We start from the raw sequence: 23439 nt of genomic DNA, 5'->3' as shown, positions 1-23439 counted from the left end.
TTGCCCCCTCTGCCCTGGCTCAAGATCAAAAGTGGGGAGAAATCAAAAGGGAACAATCACGGGCTTCCCTGGTGGCGCAGTGGTTGAGAGTCCGCCTGCCGATTCAGGGGACATGGGTTCGTGCCCTGCTCCGGGAAGATCCCACGTGCCGCGGAGCGGCTGGGTCTGGGAGCCATGGCCGCTGAGCCTGCGCGTCCGGAGCCTGTGCTCCGCAACTGGAGAGGCCACAACAGTGAGAGGCCCGCGTACCGCAAAAAAATAAAAGAATCTGCCTGCCAATGCAGGGGTTCAAACCCTGTTCTGGGAATATCCCACGTGCTGCAGAGCAACTGAGCCCATGCGCCACAACTACTGAAGCCCGCACGCCTAGAGCCCGTGCTCCGCAACAAGAGAAGCCACCGCAATGAGAAGCCCACGTACCGCAACGAAGAGTAGCCCCCACTCACCGCAACTAGAGAAAAGCCCACGCACAGCAACGAAGACCCAACGCAGCCAAAAATAAAATAAATAAAAAACAAACAAACCAAAAAAAACCCAAAAACAAAAACAAAAGGGAACAATCAGGCTGATTATCTGGGCTTAACTCTCTCCACTACCTGTCACTGCACACCCCCCAAAACGGAAAAAGAAGGCAATGATTAGGATTCAAGTGCTGAATAAATATCCCTGGATAATCAATTATATCTCATGAAAAGCAATTACAAAGGAGAACTATCTTCCAATTGACTGTATATTCCATTTCAAAACAGGACCAGACACCTAAACCTCCCCTTCAGAAAGTCACTGGCAATGTACGGCGATAGCTGTGCTCATGGCGAGTAGGATGGTCTGTGTGTGGGTGATGTTTTCATCTAGAAAAGTCCATCGTTCCCCCCACCCCCTCACCGTTAAAATAGGGCAGCAGCGCTGGACATCAAAAATTGAGCCAGCAACAACCCCCAGAAGGAAAGCGGGGAGGGGGAGGCAGAGAAAGGGTCAGGGCGCCCCCTGGTGGCTCCAGTGCTGCTCTTCCTGCAACCGGCAGAGAGGCACGCTGAGCCACTTTCTTGCAACTTCCAGCTCCCAGGTCATCATATTGATATATTCAAATAAATAATTTGAGAGTAGAAACTCATTTTCTAAAGAGGAAGTGAAGGAATGTTAGGCTGACAGGAATGCCAATAAATATCAACTGAAGGAATTTTCAATAAGTTCCAATAAAATAGCACCAATGAGCTGCACATGCTGAGTGTGACTACAGCTATTAGGCTGGGATCATTTATTCTGGTACCTTCTACAGGTGTTTATCCTTATGCACCCTTCAGCCCCCCTAAATCACCTTCAGTGCAGGGGTGATGGAACTAAACAGCTCCCAAGTACACACAGAACAAACGCTTTCTGGGATCTGTCATTTCATTCAGGTTCATTTTTATCCTGTTTCATTCCCTGAACCATGCAGGAGGCAAGTGGTTAAAAAAAATGTATAAAATAAACTATGATTCCTGGAAAATAGCCCCACTGCTTATTCAGGGTTTCTCATCCTTGGCACTGACATTTGGGGCTGGATAATTTTCCAGTGTGGGGCCTGTCCTGTGTGCTCTAGGATGTATGGCAGCATCCCTTGGATCACCCACTAGATGCCGTAGCATCCCTACCCCAGTTGTGACAACCAAAAAACGTCCCGAGACACTGCCAAATGCCCCCGGGGTTGAAATCGCCCCTGGCTGAGAATCACTGTCCTATCTGATCACACTTCCATTCTTGAGACCACTGGCCTCACAGAAAGAGCGTACAGCTTCATCTCCTCTAGAGGAGAGGGAAGTTAAGGAGGAGATGCTATGGGAAGGCACCCCGAGGGGCCTCTGCAGGAGGGATGGTGTCACTAAAACAGGAAATCGGATCTATCCGCCTGCAGTTCAACAAGAAGGCCCAGATACTGTTTTCGGGATGACTAGCCAGCAATGTACCCCTTGAGGACGTTAACAATAAAATAGCACCCACCAGTCAGTGAGCATTTACTATGCCAGGCACACTTCATATCCATGTTCTTTTCTATTTTTCCTGTCGAGGTATAATTTATATAAACTATCTTGAGCTTTTTTCATGTATTCATTCATTTAATCCTCACGACCCTGTCAGATGTGTACTATTAGCAGATTCATTTCACAAAGAGGAGAACACTGAGGCATGGACAGGTTAAATAACTTCCCACTGCTAATCTGTGGATGGAGGTGGCTAAAAACACAGCCAGTCTAGCTGGAAGGATCATCAGAGAGCAGAATGGCAACAGCGAGAATAATGATATCGCCCATTATTAGGGCTGCGGCAGACACTCGGTGCAATTATCACAAAGTGTTTCTTTTTTTTTTTTGTTCTGAAGTCTGCAATCCTTTGAAGGAGAGTGATGAAAGCAAAGGACCTTCTCCCCAGGAAAATCCACATATGAGCACAAACACACAAACATAATTTTGCACACAACTGCAAGAGGCTTCTGAAGTCTCCCAAACTATCTATGGGCCTCCCGGGAAGCACCCAGACAATACATTCTAGGCTCTGTGCTAGACACAACATAGACTTCAGAAGAATCCTGCAAGCAGGTAATATGACCTCCATTTCATGGATTGGGAAACTGAGTTCAGAGGAGTTAAGGCCTTTGCCCAAGGTCACACAGCTCTTGAACAGCAGCCCTATGTTCTGCCTGACGCCAGCGTTCCTTCCTCCCCCAAAGGCTGCCTTCACAACTCAATTCGTCCGCGACCCCACACCAGGGCACTACAAAAATGAAGGATGCGCAAAGGACAGGAAGGATTTACACGTCTGATCTAGCAGCACTGGTGACAGAAAGTTGGCAGTGACGATATAAGGGCTGCTGGCCTCGCAGAATGAAACCTGAAGGTGACATTTGCCTTTCGCAAAGAAGACTATTCTCCTTTACACGTTCTGGAAGACAACGTCATTTCAAAGCAGTCCCCAGGAGCCTGGACCCTCACACAGATACCATCCTGTCTCTCCAACCCATCATGCCTCCTACATGGAACAACACCTGGCCCAGAGGAGAAGAAGTTACAGGCCAAATGTCAGAGCCAGTATGTTTATGAATACCCACTCCCCCTGCCGAAGGCCACTCAAAGTCAAGGCAACCGTCAGCACATTTGCAAAGGAGACAGTCAGCAAGGGGAAAATGAAGATGCCTGCCTTGCAATCGGGACAGCCAACAAGACCAGGCATGATGCTAGAAATATCCAGACTTCGACACCCTGGTTCTGGAATGGTTGCAGAAGGAGGATATGAGTATCATGACTCTTTTCTCAGAACAGACGGCTAGAAGCGCAAGGAATCCTGGAGGGCGGCCTCCTCCACTTTACAATTGGGGAAACTGAGGCCCAGAGAGGTGCAGGGACCCACTACTATAAGGGCCGGAATCAGAGCCAAATGCTCCCGATACCCAGGCTGGTGCTCCTTCCACCCCAGCTGCCCCCTCCCTGACGCAACAGGGGAAAAGGGGGAACATTCACTCACTCCTTCACTCCGCGGGCAGCTCACAGCTCTAGGTTTTTACCGCGGACCAAGCTAGAGATGCAAAGGTGATGAAAACAGACGTGGGCTCACCCTCGGGGAACTCACTTTCAATTCATTCCTACTGAAGCCTTTGTAAATATTTCCTGTGTGTTAGAACTAGAATAAACATTCATTCCTTCCTTCCTCGCACCTTCAACTAAAGTGTCTTGAGCAGCAAGTCCATGGCAGGCAGGGTTTCAGGCACCGGGGCCTCGCAGTGAACAAGCTGGCCAGGCGCCTGCCCTGGAGGAGCTCACCTTCCAGGGGTGGGAAAAGAAACAAACAGTACACTCAGGCCACAGGGGCTTCGGAAGCCTGGCGCCCTCAGACACAAAGTGGGTGATAAGGCGTGGGTGATGGAAGCAGACGGGCAGTCAGGGAAGGGAAGCCTCTCCAACAGGGTCATTTCAACAGACCTGAATGCTTCCCTCCAAGGGCAGAGAATTCCAGAAGCTGAGGGTATCCAGGAACAGCAGGGGGCTGGGGGGTGAACCCCAGTTCCCCTACATGCTCACAGTGGGACCTTCACTGCAGCCTCTCTCGGCCTCTGCTTCTCCAACTATAAAATGAAGCCAACACTCCCACTTTGCAGGGATGCTGTGAAAACTGAGTGATAGTAGAGGTATAGCCTAATTCACAGTAGGAAAATAAATGAGGAGCTATCCATGTTATTAATCTTTTCCAGGCACTCCTTGAAGGAAGATCTGGAATTGCCCCAGAAATAGGTATGAACTTGCAGCTGGATCTGATCTCTGAAGCCTGCCAGATGTCATCTGGAAAGAACCAGCATGGAAACGTGAGACTCCAGAATCCTAGGGGTTTGGTTCTGACTAGGGTTTACAGCGTGGACCCTTGGGGCTACTGAACAGATTCAGAACTGATCTCCGAAGGGGGTCTCCAAAAAAGCTTTCAGGAAGAGCTGGCCTCCCTGGAGTGATGCCACCGGCTGACACCCACACACGGTGAGATGACGCTGGACACGGCGCCAATTCTCTCAGTGACCTGGGTCCCTGGCCTCCCCAGGCAGTGACCTGACTCCGAAGAACTAGAATGGCAATGCTCACCACCTGTGGAAGCTTCTCAATACGAGACCAACCGTACAACACCTGGTTCGGGGCTCAGGTTTTGTGCCTTCCGGCATTAGTGCATTTAACCCTCCAAATGGCCCTGAAAAGCCAGCGATAAGTGTCTTCATTTTACAAATGAGGAGACAGGGCCCAGAGAATCTGGGAATAAAGAAAGAGCAACCTAGCTGGGAAGTACTCCAGCTGGGGCTTGACCCCAGGATGGTGGCTCCAGATCACACCCCCCAAACCTCCCCCACTCTGCTCCCCTGCAGCCCTTAGCACGTCTCTCTGAATTATGGGTGTCAGCACACCATACCTGGGGCACCCACTAGGGACTGTCAGCAGCTTGAGAGAGTTAGGACACCCAAGTCAACCCAGGAGTCCCCACCCTGTGAGGCACAAGGGAGGCCCTGCAACAACCACTCAGGCGAGGAAGGGCCATCAGAAAGGGGGAAGGAAGGCACACAAGTGAACAGCCTGCCCTTTGCAAGACCAAGCGGGGAGAGTCAGGTCACTCCTGCTTCAGGCCCTCTGCCGGCTGCCTGCTGCACTTGGGATAAAATCCAACATCCTCCTGCTCGGAAGGCGGAGAAGCAGCAACTAGTAAAGAGTGGCTGGTAATGGACGAGAGGTCAGCAGTCCCAGCGTCACGGCCCCACTAACCCTCAGTGTCTCAGTCTATTCGGGCTGCAGTAACAAAACACAGCAGACCGGGTGGCTTATAAACAACAGAAATGTGTTGCTCACAGTTCTGGAGGCCGGAAGACCGAGGTCAGAGCACCAGCGTGGTCAGGTGAGGGCTGCAGACTCCTCGCTGTGTCCTCACACAGCAGAAGGGGACAAGGGAGCTCTCTGGCACCTCTTTTCTGAGGGTTCTGCCCTCGGGACCTAATCACACCTCAAAGGCCCCCATCTCTTAGTATCATCACATTGGACGTTAGGATTTCAAAATATAAACTTGGGGACACATTCAGACTCTAGTACTCAGAGCGAAAAGTGCCCCTGAAAATAAACAAGTTTGGTATGCTCATCCTAAAAACCTAGTGTCCTCACCCAGGAATCCCTTGCTCTATTAAAAAAATAATGATGAAAATAATTTAAGGCTCTCAGACCTGGATGCCCACCCAAGTTATTTAACCTCACTCAGCCTGTTTTCTTAAACAAAAAGAGTGATGTTATCTGCAGGAGGCTGCTGGGGGATTAAATGAGAAAACAGCATTTTAAACGCTTAGGCACAATGCTTGGCACACCGTAAGATCTACTAAAGCATGTTATTATTTAACTGGGTCACATTCTTACACAATATGACTGTTGGCCCCTTCCTTCGACCTCCTCCCCGAGCCACCAGCTCCAAGAGCAGCCAGGATCGACTGTTGGAGTCACACACCCGCTTTTCTCCTTTGCCCTCCCAAGTCAGGCAGAACCCCCAATGGGGGACCACGCCCCAAGCCAACAACTCACACGGGGGATACAAATGGTAAACAAAAGCGGAAGAGGGGCTGCCCTGGAGGGGATGCAAAGCCACTCAACCACAAAGGATAACTTTCCAGGCCCGAAAGTAGAAAAACACGTTAGCACCTAGTGTTGGCGGAGGGTAAAGAAATGCAGCTGTCACACTCCCGGCAACACACTAACTCAGAACACAAGTGGCTACTGAGAACTAGCCCATAAATATGGCCCAACCTTGGCCTCCTATCCCACAAATTTACCACAAAGGAATGCTTAAGCAGAAAAAAATAACAGCCAATATTCTTAGAGTGTACTTACTAATAGCACTCTTCCATTCTTCCTTACAATGAATGAAGAAACTCACTGGGGAGAAAAAAACCCTGGCTGGTGATCCTCCCAAAAAATTACCTAGCAAATTGTAATAAATCAAGTGATGGAATATGATGCAGCCATCTGTGAACAGGGAATGTTGCCCGCCACGCTAGTTCTACAGGAATCAAGCCATTGGCAACTGCAGCCACCCTGCAGTGGAATGCTACCCCGAGGACAATCCAGGATGGAGAAAAACAGGAAGAATTCTGTGCTTTGGATGCTGGCCCTAGATAAGATGCATATCTAAGGGATCATTTCAAGGAGCCCAGATGCTTGCATCTTCCCATGAATAGAAAAGCACTAGAATCATTAACTTGAGATGTCTGGTTTTTGTGATTAGCAGTAGTCTCCTGATGTTCAACTACATGTTATTTTTCCAGCAAAAAACTCCTATATATCCTAACGCCTCCCTTACCCGTTCTGAGCAGTTTCTCAGAGCGACCTGAGAGGTTGTGTCCAGGGCTACAGTCCTCAGTAAGATACCCGAATAAAACAACTCACAACTTTTAGGTTGTGCCTTTTTCTTCAGTCAACACATTCAACAGGACAACGGGGAGATGAGGGAAAAAAGGGCAACTGTGATCTATGTTAAGAGCTGAATACAAAATAAGCACATCGACAATAGCTAACACTCATGACTCTTAACTCTGATCTAAATACTTCCCTAAGCACATCACGGTTCATCTTCACAACGACCATACAAGACAAGGATTCATCGAATCCTTATGTTTAGACAAGGAAACAAGAGCCTGGGAGGTTTAAGAACTTGAACCTGGGCAGCCTGGTTTCAGAGCACGCCCTCCTAAAGCAACAGGCACACTGCAATTCCAACCAGCTACAACTCTGCACCCCCAAATCCAGGATCGCAAATTCACCTGCAGGAATGGAAAGGACCTCTGAGGCAGAATTATGGGTGTCTGGGTTTGCTCGTAACTGTCTTTACTGCTCCCCTCAATAATTAGTTTTTCATAACAGGCTTTTGTGTTTTCTTAAGTACCAAAGGGCCTGAAGAGAGAGCAGTAATGGGGGTGTGATCACACATCTTCTCTTGGGCACTAAAGAATAATAATATATGCCCCAAAAGCCTGGGACCAAACCCTTTGCCATTTCAGAGACATGCAAGGGGGGGAGGCTGCTTGGCAGAGGACTTGTCTATTACCCGCAGCACCAAGGGTTAAGTACACAAGCTCCAGCTCGATGACAGGGCCGAGATAGCCACCTGGCCCGATTATTCAGTGCAGGCCGGGAGCCACTTGGTGGGACGTGAGGGAAACACTCTCCGCTCCAGGGAAGAGAGTTGGGGTTCCTCTGCCAGGCTCTTCTGGGGTTTGTGAGAGTCAGGCATCTCCTCTGGAGTGCAATCCTAACATGTTTCACATGCTGGGATGCAATTCTCATCCTGAACTTGGCGATCTCTTGGGACCCCACTCCTGGGACACCCGCTGTTATGGACTGAATTGCATCCCTCCCAAATTCATGTTTTGCCTGTATTTGGAGGTAGAACCTTTAAAGAGGTAATTAAAGCATCCTCATAAGAGGAAGAGACACCAGGGATGCGTGCTCACAGAGAGAAGGTCATCAAGCCAGGGAGAGAGGCCTCGCCAGAAACCAAGACTGCCGGCGCCTTGATCTTGGGGAACTTCCAGCCTCTGGAACTATGAGAAATAAATTCCTATTGTCTAAGCCACCAGTCTGTGGTATTTTGTTACAACAACCCTAGCAAAGGAGCACACCCTGGATACCCAGACAGACTCGCTCTTCCTATTTTTTTGCGATGACACAGCAGGCAGGGGCAGGATGGGGAGGGTACAGGTCAAAACCACCCACCGCTCAAAATTTCTCAGGATTCTGATCTCTCGTTTGGAACACCCAGAGGACAGACAACAGGGCTGTCCCCTGAAGGTTCCCTGAAATTTACAGCCACCGCAGAAAACAGAACCCCTTCCCGCTATACACACTTATCACCCACAGACCACACCGCTACAGGGCGTCGAGGGTCAAAATGGGGATGCAGTGACATTTTCTTCAGATATGCAGGTTGTAAAGTCTGGGTATGCCTCTATTTGCCAAAGATACCAAATAAGAACACCGGATTTACATTTTTAGAAAAGCGTACGACTGAAACCAAGAAAAACAGTCTAAATCCCTGCCATCAGCATCACTTGAGTGCGGTCAGAGGCATGTCCTCAGTGAAAACACACAAGCAGGGCCAGCACCCTCCTCAAGGTCAGAAGATGGCTGAGGCAGACCTACAGACCACGATCTCTGTCAAACCCAAGAGCAGCTGACAAAGAGAATTGTGTCTGAGATGGCGGGACCTCATGCCAGGGTGCAGGAGACCTACGCGGAAGCACAGCGCTAGGTACCACAGGGCGGGGGGAAGTGGCAGTGTGGAGACGCCTGTATCCCTACAAATGGTGCCTAGGATGAGGCGCCTACGAAGCCTGGCCTCCACATCCTCAATTTCGGGGTCTTTAGAGTAGATGCACTTCAGGGCCAGGGTAAAGTCTCACCCCTCTAGGTCAAGGTGTGACCCACGTGAAGAGGCGGCACTGCAGGTGCTAGAAAGACAAGGCGTCAAATAACAGTGAGCCACGGAGAGAACTCCTCTTCCCTTTTCCACTCCTTCCGAGGAGGTCAGGAAAAATACCTGTGTGGATTAGCACTGAGATATATCTTCTCATGCTTAGACAGGCAACAACATCCAGGCCGACTTACTAACACAGGTTCCTTTTTTTGCCTTTATTGTCACAGTTACCTGCTATTTAAGTCAACTAAGAGTGGCTCTCCGTTTACCGTAAGCATATAAAATTCCATTTTAAAATAAAGGCATTCAGGTTTTTTAGGGGCACCCATTCTTAAAAAATGGCAGGGTAGGTAATAGTACAGAGGTAAATAAATAACGGAAATTTGAAAACCAGTGACCTTAGTGCTCTTCTGGCCCGTGTGTTCCCCACACTGGCAGATACAGAAATATCTGCTCAGCTGAACCCGAGGCTGAGAGGTGCCAGCGTAAACCGCATGCCTTGCTTATGCGCAGTGAGATAACCCAATCCTCACCCTCCAACCTCACAGCGCCTACTCATTTCCTTCCTCATCCTTGAATCAGAATGCTGGTTGCCCCCCGAACCCCTCTTCCTTCCTTAGCCATGGGTGGTTTTTTTTGGCGGGGGGTGGGCGGGTGGACAGATAGGACACACTGCCTCCTTAGCAGCCAGGGGAGGCCTCGGGATGGATGTTGGCCACACAAGTGGGAACCTGTGTGCACCTTCTAGGAAGGGTCCTTATAGCTTGGGGGAGGGGAGAAGTTTACCTTTTTTGTGCCACAGACCCATTCCGCAGTCTGGTGATGAAGCCCATGGGCCTCTTCTCAGAAAAATGTTTTAAAATACATAAAATAAAACACCCAAGATTACAAAGGAAACTGATTAAATTGAAATAGTATTATTAAAATGTAAAAAGGAAAAGTAGCACACTAATATACAGGATTTTTTATCACATTAAAAAACTACTGTATTTTCAAGCAGAAATGATATTGTGAGATTTTTCCATATCACTGTTGTTACAGGTGCCTGTGACTTCTGTCAGTGACCAAGTCACCCATTTTGCTAAGGCTACTAAGGTTCCTATGGTTTGCTGCTACTTTCATAATAAAAGAAAATGCAACCTAACTGTCCATCGACAGATAAGTGGATAAAGATGTGGTATACACACACACACACACACACACACACACACATAAACACAATGGAATATTACTCAGCCATAAAAAAAGAATGAAATTTTGCCATTTGCAGCAACACAGATGGACCTGGAGGGTACTATGCTTAGTGAAATAAGTCAGACAGAAAAAGACAAATACTGTATGATATCACTTATATGTGGAATCTTAAAAATAAAACAAACAAATGAATATAACAAAACAGAAACAGACATAGATACAGAGAACAAACTAGTGGTTACCAGTGGGGAGAAGAAAGGGGGAGGGGCAAGATGGGGGTAGGGGTAAGCGGTACAAACTACTATGGATAAAATGAACTACAGGGACATATTGTACAGCACAGAAACTATAGCCAATGTATTACAATAACTTATATGAAGTATAATCTATGAAAATTTTGAATCACTATGTTGTACACCTGAAACTAATAATATTGTAAACAACTACACTTCAATTGAAAAATCAAGTAAAACAATAAAAAATAAAGGAAATACTAAATTTCAGTCAGAGATTAGAGAAAAAAGTTGTAATTTCTTCCCCTGTGCAAGTTCAGACCCCTGAATCCTACCTGTGGAAATGGAAGAAGTCTCTCCCTTGCCCCCTCCTCCTTCCTGGTACCTGGGATGAGAATGGGATGGCTGGAGCTAAAACAGCCATTTTGGACTATGAGGCAAGATAGAAGGAGCCCTGGTCTCCAATGACCATGGAGCTACATACCGGCCCAGCCTGCCTACCTCTGGACAGAGAGATGAATTCCTATCATATTAAGCCACAGTTTGCTGGTTTATTCTTTATTACATAAAGCCACTCAAACCTAACTGTAATTGCTGTATCGCTAATACTTTTACTGAGTAGTGAGTTTGCAAACAGTTTGAACCTGATCATTAGCAACCTTCATTCATCTTCAAGAGACACTCTCTCCCTTACCTACAAAAGTGATTCCTCCAGAGCTACAAAGGAAACCCAACTAGAATGTTCCTCTGTAGCTGACGGCCTTGCAGGAGACAAACCCGGAAACCGTGAACGACAGAAGTTTCCCTCTGCCTCAATCCTGCTCCACCTCTGAAGCACGTCCTTTAGAGCATTCACGCACCCAAGTATCAAGTTTTACAGCTCAGGGAGCTTACAACCACGCACCACACTCCAAGTCCACGACCAGGCACACACACATCTGACTTCATCCCACACTCTGTAAAGTCCACGGTCACACAGGAGCAAGCACAAAGGCACTGCCTCGATGTGCAGGCCCAAGAGTCATCCTGGCATCGCCAGAAGCTGCTCAGAAAGTACTTACTAATTGTCATGGACTCTGGCACCGAGGCAGAAGGTAACAGGCTGCTCAGAGGACTTCCTTGGCCTGGAGGGCTGGCTTCCACACTGGGAAAGGCAGGCAGAGGGAAGTTACAGTCGGCCACTTAAAACACACCTCCTCACCATTCAAAAACCAGCAGGCATTACGCTTATTCAGGTTTACGAACTAGAAGGAAGGGAAGGATGCCCTTTGAAATTATAGTCAGTCCTCATTTGTGGATTCCAGAGCTGCAAATTCACCTACTCCCTGCAGTTTACTTGTAACCCCAAAACTCCCAGCTCTCGGGTATAACATGGTCACCTGTGAACACGCACAGAGCGGCCAAAAGGCTGAGTCACGGACGTGCATGCTCCCAGCTCACGCCAAACAAGGCAAGCTCTGCCTTCTTTCAACTATCATTCTGTCCTTCTGGCGAGCTATCTAGCACCACATTGTTCACATTCTTGTGCTTTTTGTTGCTGATTTTGCATCTAAAATGGACCCAAGCTAGTGCTGAAGTGCTGTCTGGTGTTCCTGAATGCAAGACTGTGAAGTGCCTGAAGGAGAAAATACACGTGTGAGGTGGTCCTTGTTCAGGCCTGATGGTAGGGCTGTTGGCCTCGAGTTCACAGTAAGTGAATCAACAACATATGTTAAATAAGGTGTCTTTAAAGAGGAACTGGCATAAAACATAGGTATGTACTGATCTGTTGACAAAAATGTTGTGACCAGACACTCCCAGGAACTTAGGAGCAATGGTTCCATCTTGACAGAACACGACCACCACAAATAACGAGAGTTGACTGTGTAGTTACAAAGAATTTGCAGCGTGGAAAAATAACACTTCACATCTTTCATGAAAATGGCAAGACCATAATCTGGTTACCACACCCCCATCCACACACCAGGAGGAAAAGGACCAAAAACATCATCGATGAAATGGAGTTGGGGTTAAGAGTGAGGTAGTTTCATGTACTGCTGCATTTTCCAAATTTTCTAAAATAAACAGCAGAGGGCTTCCTGGTGGCGCAGTGGTTGAGAGTCCGCCTGCCGATGCAGGGGACACGGGTTCGTGCCCCGGTCCGGGAAGATCCCACATGCTGCAGAACGGCTGGGCCCGTGAGCCATGGCCGCTGAGCCTGCGCGTCCAGAGCCTGTGCTCCGCAGTGGGAGAGGCCACAACAGTGAGAGGCCCGCGTACCGCAAAAAAATTAAAAATAAACAGCAGAAAGGACTCAGCGTCCTGGATGCATCTGGTGACACCAACCCTTCCTGGTGTCGTACTAATCCGTATGAGCCTCCTACAGGGAGTGCCATTCTCAGAGAGCAGGGCAAGACTGTAACACTAAGCATGGGTGGAGGTAAACAATGACTCCACTCTGGAGCCAAGGTTGAAAATGCAGATGCTACACCCTGGGGACACCAACTTAAATCCATGGAGAGAAGAAAGAAAAAGCTGTAAGAACAACAAGGATCACGGTGGCATCAGGGAGTCCTCAGTGTCCATCTCAGTGTCCACCAAATGTCCAGTGACTCTGGACAACTCAGCTTTCCCTTGAGATACTTTCATTTGAAAAAAAAGAAAACCAATGTGGTGCTTGCTACTGAATGCCAGACTAAGCACTTCACAGATATATAATATCAAAGTGGTTTAAATATTATGTAATATTACAATTATAAATTGTAATATTAAAATTGTTCAATTGTTATCATTATCAAATATTAAAATCAAGCAAATTATGATGGTGGAGGTACCCAGATATGGTCCCCAACGTGGAAAAAGTAAAGGTGGTATGCAAGTGAAATGTGACACGTACCAAGTCTCGGGCCTGAGATCCCCTGGCCACTTCGCACTCTGCGACGTTAGACCAAACCTGAACTAAATTAACGTGAAGTGAGGCCTTGCCCTTCAGTCCCAGCAGGTGCCCGCCCATCTTTAAAAAAGAATAAAAGGCAGAGTTGTAAAGAGGACAGTTCAACCCCAGAGGCAGCTTGGGGTCTGAATACTCACCTGTACCGAGGTCCAGGCTCCGGAAGGACGGGGTCATCGGGTCCCGTCCCGTTCTCCAGGCTCCCGAGGGGGGTATCTGCGCGCACACAGCAACCACAGAGGGAAAGTCAGGGTTCTGTTCTCGTTTCATTTTCCCCAAGAGACAAGGACACAGTGCAGACCCTGGCTCACCTGCTAAATCAGTTTACTTACAATGTTTACCCGTCGGGCACACTGGATTCTCATCTGCTACCTGTTTCATCTCTTTGGGCCGTAATCTCAGACTTGGTATCAGTCACTGACTGGAGGCCCTATTCTCCCACTTAAACTTTTTTTCTCCATTGAGTATAGCTGACATACAATAATATCAGTTTCAGGTGTATAGCATAGTGATTCGACATTTACATACACTACAAATTAATCACCAGGATAAATGTAGTATTATCTGTCACCGACAAAGTGATTACAATATTATGGACTATATTCCCTATGCTGTACGTTACATCCCATGACTTATTTATTAACCTCTTTGATCTGGAGCCATCTGGAGTTATGCACGAAGTCCATATCCAGAGCCAACCTCAGAACCAGGGAATAATAAATCAGCTGTTAGATCGGCTCCCGCCTGCAGTGTCTGGAGACGGACACACGAGGGCAGCACAGCCCAGTGACTGCTGCTTTCTACAGCACCACTTGCCCTGCATCAAGTGGGAAAGGCATTTGGAAGAAGTGAGGCCGTAAGTCATCTCTAGAAACAACAGGCAAGAGGCACTAAAGACTTTCATAGATGCATTAGCTGCTGTTCAAGTCTCTTCCCAGGAAAAAGTACAAATCCATGCCCCTGAGGCTGGACAGTGACATTAACGCCAATGTCATCCAGCAGAACACCTGCACGTTGGACTAACTTCTGGTTTGTCAACACCCCCAACCAGGCCTGGATCAGGGACAGGGGGTGCAGGGACGGAAGGACGCACGTCCCGTTGCCCTAAGTCGTCTGTCGTGTGACCTCCTCCTCTGCTTACACCTGGTCTGGTCCTGCTCAAGATTCCCCAGCTCTTAAGAGGTTGACCTAAGGGAAACTTCAGGGGTTTTCTCACCCTTCCTTCTACCCTGCTGTCCCCACCAAACTATTCCACTCACTGCTACCTCTTTTAAGAAGTTCACAGGGGGAAGAGAAAGTGTCCACCTCTCCGCCTCCCATTTCTCATTCCCCAGCATCGTGGTGAGGTCAGGGTGCAGGCTCCGCCCACTGGCTTGGGTTCAAGTCCCTGCTCCCCAACTTCAATCCAGCAAGTTACCCAGCCTCTTTGTGACTCGGCTGCCTCCTCTCTGAAATGGGCTGACACTAGTGCCAACCATACATTTTTTTTTATTGGAGTATAGATGCTTTACAATATTGTTAGTTTATACTGCACAGCAAAGTGAATCAGCTAGACGTATACATATATCCCCTCTTTTCATACAACATTTTAAGAACGCCCGCCACATAATTAAATTTCACAGTTTATTACACATACATTTTGGTGAGAGCGTGCAGTGAACGGCGGCTGGTATCAGCTCGCCCTGAAACCGAGACCCCTCCCCTCCCGCTCCTAGGAGCTCTCTGCTCTCAGCCTTCAGAACACACTGGTCCTCCTCCCCTCACTCTCTTTCTCTGATTTCTGCGTGAAGGTGTCGCTGGATCACGGCTCCGTGGCCTCTGACGCCCTTGGCAAACCCAGCAAAGGTCCTGGCTCCAGCTCTCGGCTCCGTGAAGGTGACAGCTCTGAAGCCCTTACCTCTGGCTAGGCCCTCAATCTTGAATCCTAAACCCATGTTTATAACCACCCTCCAGAAAGCTCTACTGGGATATGTACTGGCCTCCCAACCGATCGTGACCTTCAAAACCGCTCCAACCTCAGAAGATGGTGGCACCACCCTCCCTCTCATCCCAGAGCTGGTTGGTGTCCAAGACCAGTCAGCCCCACCCAGTCACCTCCCACTCTGTGCTCTCCAGCCACTTCCCCCGCCCCCCAGTTCGAGGGCTCCAGGCCCTCCCCGGGGTCTTCTGCGGCAGGTCCCCTCAGCTCTGCTTCAGCCTCCAGTCGAACTCACACACAGCCGTCAGATTCCACTCCCTGAAGCAAAGACAGGACTCCAACTACACAACGCAAATCCACGGGTGGAGTAAAGACCAGCGTCACCCACCAGGATTCCGGACGCCACGCCTACCCGGCCCAAGTGGATTTCCTGTCATAATACACGACCCTGACCCCGTGCCAGCTGCAGCGAGCCTGATGCACTGGGGCCACAGAGCGATAGCAGACACTGTCGAGGCCCCTCTTCCTTTGCCCCCAGCCAGACGTCATTTTTCCAACTGCCAGACATCCACTCCCTTCAGCATGCCCACACCCCACCCCGGCACTGATGTGCTCCCCTGAACCCCAGCTGCGGGCCTGGCTCTGACTAGGGTCAGGGTCACACTGGAAGCAAAACAGACATGGTCCTGCCCTCACGGACCTCAAAGGCTAGTGCGGGTAGGGGTTCAGGGACAGGCGTTATCAGGTAATTACACAAATACACGATTTCAGGTGGTACACCGAGGTCGGAGCAGTGGAGACACCTAGGTTTACAACACAGTGAAACCAAGGCCCGGGCCTCGTGCAGGTGTGGTGGGCAGTAGGGCCAGGGTGTTCTCTAACGCAGCAGCCCTCAGGCCACAGCCTAAAGGCAGGAGGAGCTCGAGGGGAGGAGGAAGTGAAAGCTGGCTGGTATGGCCAGGGCAGCAGGCAGAGGGGAAACAGGAGGAGGTGAGGCTGCGGGGTGAGTGGGGGCCGGGTGGGCCCGGTGAGGGTTCCGGATTTGGAGCAGGAGAATGAGGCGATCTGATGTACATTCTAAAAAATCACTCTGGCTGCTGAAAGAAGGATGGATGGCGGACGGGGATAGAGAGCTGCTGAGAGGCTATTTTGCATGAGCCCAGGGAGAGAAGGATGAGTCAGAAGAGGGTGGTGGAAGCATTCAGAGGACACTTCGACCATTCATTCCTCCTCCTCAACGTCGGAGGATTAAAACGATGTCGCTGTCCCCTCTCTGCCTGCGGCACTCCCAGGGGACTCGCCTTTAGATCCCCCAGAGCCTGGCAGCGACCCAACCCCAGACCCAACGGCAGGACTGGGAGAAGTGGGGAACACTGGACATGATGGGGAGAGGAAGGGGCCGAGGACCCGAGCTGTCCAGTGAACCAGCTCCGTACTTGCCAAAACCCAACTCCAACCACAGCCCCTCAGCGAGAAGCAGTAACGTCTCCACGTACACAGTCATCAGGAATGGGTGTCCTGTCCTCCTCAGTTTAGGATTCTCAGTTGAAAGAAACTTTGGGGACTTTTTCTCCCTGGCAGCTTCAAACAGGTGTTGGTAAATGTGCTTTGCTCTGCTCTAGGTAATGACATGCCCGCAGGAATGATTGGATCTAATCCTCCATCTGCTTGTCAGGGTCTCGGGTGACCCTGGGCTGGTGTCTCCCTTCTCTGAGCCCGTCCCTAACCCCCAAAATGCAGCCCAAGGCGTGGCCCCCCAAACCACAGAGGTGCCTCTTCCAAGGTTCAGAAGGATAATAATCCTGTGTTCAGGGTCCCCTTCTCTGCCGCCTTCTCCCTCCCCAGACTTAGCTACTAAAACATCCATCCTTCCCCGCCACAGGCCTCTCTCCCTTTTTTTTATCCCCTCCCTCTTTCTCTAAATACCCCCCAAGTTAAAGACATGAAATGACTCCCAGGCCAGAAAGAGAAAGGAGATCTGAACGTCACTAAAGTAGGCAAGTGTCAATCAGAAGGGACACTAGTCAAATGGAGTGAAAGAGAAGGAGTCTTGGGGAGAAATCTGGCCGTGCACGCCCAGGGTTTCCCATGGAGAGGCCGGGCCGGCAGCCAGGCCAGCCTCAGCACCACCAGCCCGCACACCTCCACGGACATGGGGCATCAGGCCAGGAGGGACTTGATGCACTTTGGCACTCCAGCCAGGACACGGCTTCTCCCAGCTGATTCTAGTATCTTCGGGCAGCCCTAGAATAACGTGCCTTTCCGTGCAGTGTTCTCACCATGGTGAGTTTGCCCCTCAGGCGGTCACAAGCTTCCATGGCTCCTGGCAGCTTTGTTAACAGTAAGTTAAAAAGCTGGCAGACCAGATCACATGCAGCACCTCTGGTGAGGACAGTCAAGACCAGCTGGAGCTGGGGTCCTATCAACAGTGACGAGGTGGAGCCTCTGGGTCTGCAAGGCTGACAGCCCGAGGAGGGATGGTGGCAAATCTGCGGGGGGGAGGGGTGACTCCTGGCGAGGCTCCTGGAGGACGGCCAGAATGCCGCGTTCTGTGACTAAACCCCGATGAGAATGGCACACAGCCAAGCCCCAGGAGCAGCCTGACACGGCAACCCAGCGACAGTTCATGACCCAAACAAAAGGCCCGCCCGTGGGGAGCAGGATAAGGGGAATGGGGAACTGGACCCCGACTCAGATGCCTGAACAAGCACTGGAAATCCTCCAGCGGTCCCACAGACAAACGTGAGGACCACCTACTCTCTGCCAGCCACCCCCCCACCCCCACCCCGCCTTCTCAGACATTCTGCTCGTGTCTGCACTGCTGCTGAATGGGCAAGGGCGAGGTGACCAGACCTCCAACCCGCAGTGGCTCAGACCAAGGCTGGTCACCCGAATGGAAGGAGCTGCAGGGGCCGGCCTGGGCTGCAGACACCAGCTAGGCCCACCAGACCGTCCCTCTCTGGGGTTTCAATCAACACCTGGACAGAAGCTCTAGTTGGTATGGAAGGACACACAGCCGAGGCAGTAGTGTTGGCACCTCAGCCAAATAGAGGCCAAACGAGAGGGCGGAGAATGATGAGGGAGCAAAGACAGACCAGGAGGGAGAGGAGGTGGGGGCAGATCCCCGCAAGGAAGCGTGGGGCCCAGAACGAGAATGACAGCAGGACCTCGCCGGGCCTGGAGTCCCTCCATCCCAAAGTCCCAGCTTCCAGCCCATGGGCGCCCGCAAGACGACCTCACTAGTGCAATGCCTGCAGGAAGCCTGCCTGGGGACTTCACATGTCCCAGCACCTTGTCCCAGATTAACTCAGGGAACCTTTGCCACAAGTCTCAGAAGGAGGAGGTATAACAATAACCATCCCTTCCCTCGCGGGCTGTGGTCAAGAGTGGATGAGCTAACCCAGATCTGTCACCTTACAGTCCTGGACTCACTTCAAGGGCTGTCATCACCGCCATCCATACTTTCCAGAAGAGAAGAGCCTGGCGGACGTAAGTCACTTAGCCGCACTCTCATTAGCCTCAATTTACACCGGGAACACTGCCTCACAGGGTGGTCACGTGCCCCCCTCAGCAACTTCTAGAGCTGGGCCTGAGCTGACCACCCCCCCCCAAGACTGCGCCAGTCAGCGTGCCCGCCCTGCCTCATGCCCCAGGTAGTTTGAGTGGGTTTCTGTTCCTGACACAGTCACACAACAACAGTCTATCATCCGGTTCAGAATGTCAACAGCTTCCTGGGCAGTCAGTGGGCCCCGACCCACGGCTCCCTAAACCTGGGCCTAGGAGGGTGAGAAGGGCACCTACACAAGGGGGCCGAGGCCTCCGTGACACACTGGTGCTGTGAGGCAGTGACAGTGACCAAGCACTTCACTGCACCAGGCGCTGCAAACACCGACCCCACCAGGGGAGCCGGGCTCATCCATGCTCCCACCCTCACCGCCCACCCCCCCAATACTCCCCACCATGACCTGCTCTAACTAAAGAAAACAATCACGAACCACAGGCAAGCCTGCTCGACCACAAGGAACAGGTCAGAAATGCTTACCCACTTTTAAGCAAGCTACTCCCTGACCCCCAAGCACTTGGCTGCAAAGAGCACAAGGACCTTTAGAGCTACGGGTTCTGTGACCTTCTCCCTTCTCCTAAGAAGCAAAGATAATGGTCACCATTTGTGATCAGCCTGTATGTGACCAAGTTCAACAAATCACTGCCAAGAAGAAAAACAGGCCCCAGGTGCTCCCTGGTGGTTTGTCAACACTCGCTCAGGTGAGAGCACCTCAAAATACCCAGGTTCAGCAAGGAGGGCAGCCTCCGTCGCTCCTGAGCCCGACAGGCCCCGACCGCCCTGAGCCCTGGCCGCCGTACTCACCCTCCCACCACCCCCACCTGCAGACATAACCCAGCCACTCCTGCTGCTTCTCGAGCCAGAGCTGCGACAGGAGGCAAGGAGGAGTCGGGAGACACCTACCTGCAGGGCCGTAGGAGCCCACGCCACTGACCGGGAAGAGCACATCGGCGTCGCCGTGCAGCACGTGCAGTGGAGCCCAGCTGTGCATCTGGGAGAGGCAGGCAGCCCCGTCCAGCGGCCTGCGGGGGGAGAACACAGCTGCACGTCAGGGCCGAAAGCCCCAAGGGCCCCGACTAGTACAGCACCTGATGGGCCTCCACAAGCCCCCTCTTGGGAACCAACCAAGCCGTGAGGGGGATGAGAACAGGAGCAGGCCCGGGTGGGAGTCGGGAGCCAGCCCTCCGGTGCCCGTGTTTACTGAGCACCTCCTACCTGCCCGGCAGTGCGCACACACTCTGTGCTGGCAAAGAACCAGCCAACAGTGTCCATCCTGCCCTCGTGGAGCTTACAGCCTACTGGGGGAAGCAGACATGAGGCATGGAATCCCACAAGAAGGTGTGAAATGGCAGCTCAGGTCTGTGGAGCTGGTCGGGAAGGTGGTGGAAGGCTTCCTTGAAGAAGGGAGGTTTGAGGTGAGGACGGAGGGAAGAACCGGAGTCACGGGGGCGGGAGGTGGGGGCAGCATGTGCTGGTGCTGAAGCAGGAGGAGGCCCCGTGGGCTCCAGGCTCTGAAATGACCTTGGGCTAGGGTCCCTACGCCTCGCTGGTTCTCAAACCCTCACGAGTAAAGGGACAGAACCAGACCGGATCATGTCTGGGTCCCTTCCAAGAAAGGGGGTCAGCTCAAATATTAACCAGGCTCATATGATCGGTTATACTGTCACCTTATCCACCAAGTACCAAACTAACCTGAGCCGTCTTTGGGACGCCAGGCTGGTTCAGTTAAATTTGAGAAAGTATTTGCCCACTGCAGCATCTGCCTCTGGGCAATCAGGCACCACTGACAAATACCAGGAAGCATCTGTGCAGTACTTGAAAGTTTATAAAATCACATCATAAATCAGTTGTAAAGAAGACCAAAGCAGATCATAATCATACCTACTTAATGGAGGGAGGGAGGGAGGGAGGGAGGGAGGGATGATGATGAAGAGGAGGAGGAGGGAGAGGGAGATGCAGAAGGGGAGGGCGGGGAGGGCGAAAGGAGGGGAGGAGAGGGCGGGTAGGAAAACAACTCAGAGAGATCATGTGACTTGTCCAAGTTCATCTCTTGGCCAGAACCAAGGCTTCAGCCCAGGTCTTCCAGATCCAATTACAATGAGGTCTCCTGGCCACTGCCCCATCATTGACATGGTGTATATAATTCTTCTTTCGTTTAGAGCAGGGATTAACAAAATTTTTCTGGAAAGGACCAGATAGTCAGTGTTTTAGGCTTTGTGGCCATACATATACTTCTTTGTTGGTTTTTTGTTTGTTTGGTTTTTGCTTTTTACAACGCTTTAAAAAATGTAACAGCCATTCTCATCTGGGGGCAGATTTGGCCGGCAGGCTAGCCTGTCAACTCCTCTTTTAAGGTCTGTCTGTAGACATTCTCCTTTGAGCACTCTTGAGCTTTTGGTCACACGTTTGACACGGAGCAGGACACACATCAGGTAATAATCCTAACAGACTTTTGCCACCTGTGTCATTTAGTCCTACAGGTAATGCACATGACGAGGCACCGAAGAGGAAGCGCCCCCCACCTGTGTGCCCAGCCGCAGAGCCAGGTTCCGGGGCGAACTTGGCTCTGCCTCTACAGTCTGTAAAGAACCACCCACCCGGGGCTCTGATCCTGCACCTGGCAACCAAGGGGACTCCCAGACACCCAGAGGTGGCCAGGGGCGCCCCTCGGGACGCAGCAGCAAAACCACAGTCCTTTCCTGGCCGCTGCACCAGCTCCAGGCAGGTGGGATTTTCTGTTGTTTCTAAGGGGACATCTTGCCACTTTCCAGCAACACATGCAGAGCACAAAGTGAAGTCAGGTCCCACCAACTAAGGTTCGGACCCGAATAAAAGTGGCCAAAGGCCTCCACCTCGAAAAGGAGTTACACTGCAGTGATTCCTAAAGCAGAGACCAATTCAGAATACGGGGTCAGAGTTGGGCTTAGAAACAGAACCGGTGTTGCTTTTCATTAGAAAAGTAAGACACTTATTTTAAAACCTACAAAATGCCATAAAGAGGAGGGGGAAAAATACACCCAAAGCCCCATTACCCAAAACAACTAGGGTAGACATGATTTCCACAGTGTCTTTTTTTTCTTTCTTTACTCACGTGCTTTCCTTTATGAGGTTGTAATGAAGCTAGATGTAGGTTTTTATATTTTGTTTTTTTCATTCAAAATTAATTCATAATTTCATCTTCATACTACTTAGATACTCTTAGATGTCATTTAAGATGTTTAAGATCCGGAACATTAAGATTTTAAGATTTAAACTACAAAATATTCCACTGTTAACTGTTCCTCTGTGGTTGCACATTTTCGTCAGGTTCATTGTTTAGCTTTTCTAAATTAGCATGTTGGTATCCAGATGCAGCAACCTTTTTCCTGAGGCTGGTCCTCAGGGTAGCTTCCCAGCAGTGGAATTACTAAATCAAGGGGGATAAACATATTTAAGGCTCCTGACATTGTGTCAAACTGTTTTCCCCAAGGGCTGCGGACATGACCAGCGCTCTATCAGGATGACCCTAGCACCAGCCATACCTCATCATTATTCCACAGTTAACGTCTACGTGTCTGGAAGATTCTAAGCATTGAGGACACATTGAGAGCAAGCCTTCCAGGTAGGGCGCTAACCCAAAGCCGCCTTTCACCCAGTTCTCTTTAAATCTTGACGAAGACGATGGGCAAAATACAGTGTCTGGTTTCACTTTGCATTTGCTTAATTGCTGGTGAAGTGCAACCTTTTTCATGTTTGTAATTCTTTTTTTTTTTTTTTGCAGTATGCGGGCCTCTCACTGTTGTGGTCTCTCCCGTTGCAGAGCACAGGCTCCGGACACGCAGGCTCAGCGGCCATGGCTCACGGGCCCAGCCACTCTGCGGCACATGGGATCTTCCCGGACTGGGGCACGAACCCGTGTCCCCTGCATCGGCAGGCAGACTCTCAACCACTGAGCCACCAGGGAAGCCCTGTAATTCTTTTTGAACTATGTTTTCACCCCACTTCCCTGTTGGTGTCATGGAGCACACATAAAGTGACAGGAAAACCCCTTTCTATGATGAAGATATTATATCCTCTTTTAAGAAAAAACAGGGACTTCCCTGGCGGTCCAGTGGTTAAGACTCTGTACTTCCACTGCAGGGGCCGTGGGTTCGATCCCTGGTTGGGGAACTAAGATCCCACATGCCACCTGGTGTGGCCAATAAATAAATAAATAAATACTTTAAGAAAAAAACAAAAGCAAGGCCAACACTTATAAATACTGAGGTAGTTAAAAAACTAAAAACAGAACTACCATACGACCCAGCAATCCCACTACTGGGCATATACCCTGAGAAAACCATAATTCAAAAAGAGTCATGTACCACAATGTTCATTGCAGCACTATTTACAACAGCCAGGACATGGAAGCAACCTAAGTGTCCATCGACAGATGAATGGATAAAGAAGATGTGGCACATATATACAATGGAATATTACTCAGCCATAAAAAGAAACGAACTTGAGTTATTTGTAGTGAGGTGGATGGACCTAGAGTCTGTCATACAGAGTGAAGTAAGTCAGAAAGAGAAAAACAAATACCGTATGCTGATACATATATATGGAGTCTAAAAAAAAATGGTTCTGAAGAACCTAGGGGCTGGACAGGAATAAAGACACAGACGTAGAGAAT

At 50.1% G+C, this 23439-nt stretch overlaps 1 protein-coding gene across 1 annotated transcript in view; it reads right to left on the bottom strand.

Annotated features, from left to right (window-relative positions):
- The window catches only part of SNX29 (sorting nexin 29), a gene marked incomplete at both ends in the record, with an annotated part of 539882 nt that overhangs the window by 454469 nt on the left and 61974 nt on the right, over window positions 1-23439 (bottom strand). The window contains 3 exon segments of the mRNA XM_079720019.1: window positions 11441-11523; window positions 13449-13524; window positions 19692-19810. Coding sequence (XP_079576145.1) covers window positions 11441-11523; window positions 13449-13524; window positions 19692-19810 — 278 coding nt within the window.

This window comes from Hyperoodon ampullatus (assembly GCF_949752795.1).
Source record: "Hyperoodon ampullatus genome assembly, chromosome: 14".
Taxonomy (NCBI): domain Eukaryota; kingdom Metazoa; phylum Chordata; class Mammalia; order Artiodactyla; family Ziphiidae; genus Hyperoodon; species Hyperoodon ampullatus.
Note: the sequence above shows the minus strand (reverse complement) of the source record. Positions and strands in the feature narration are given on the sequence as shown.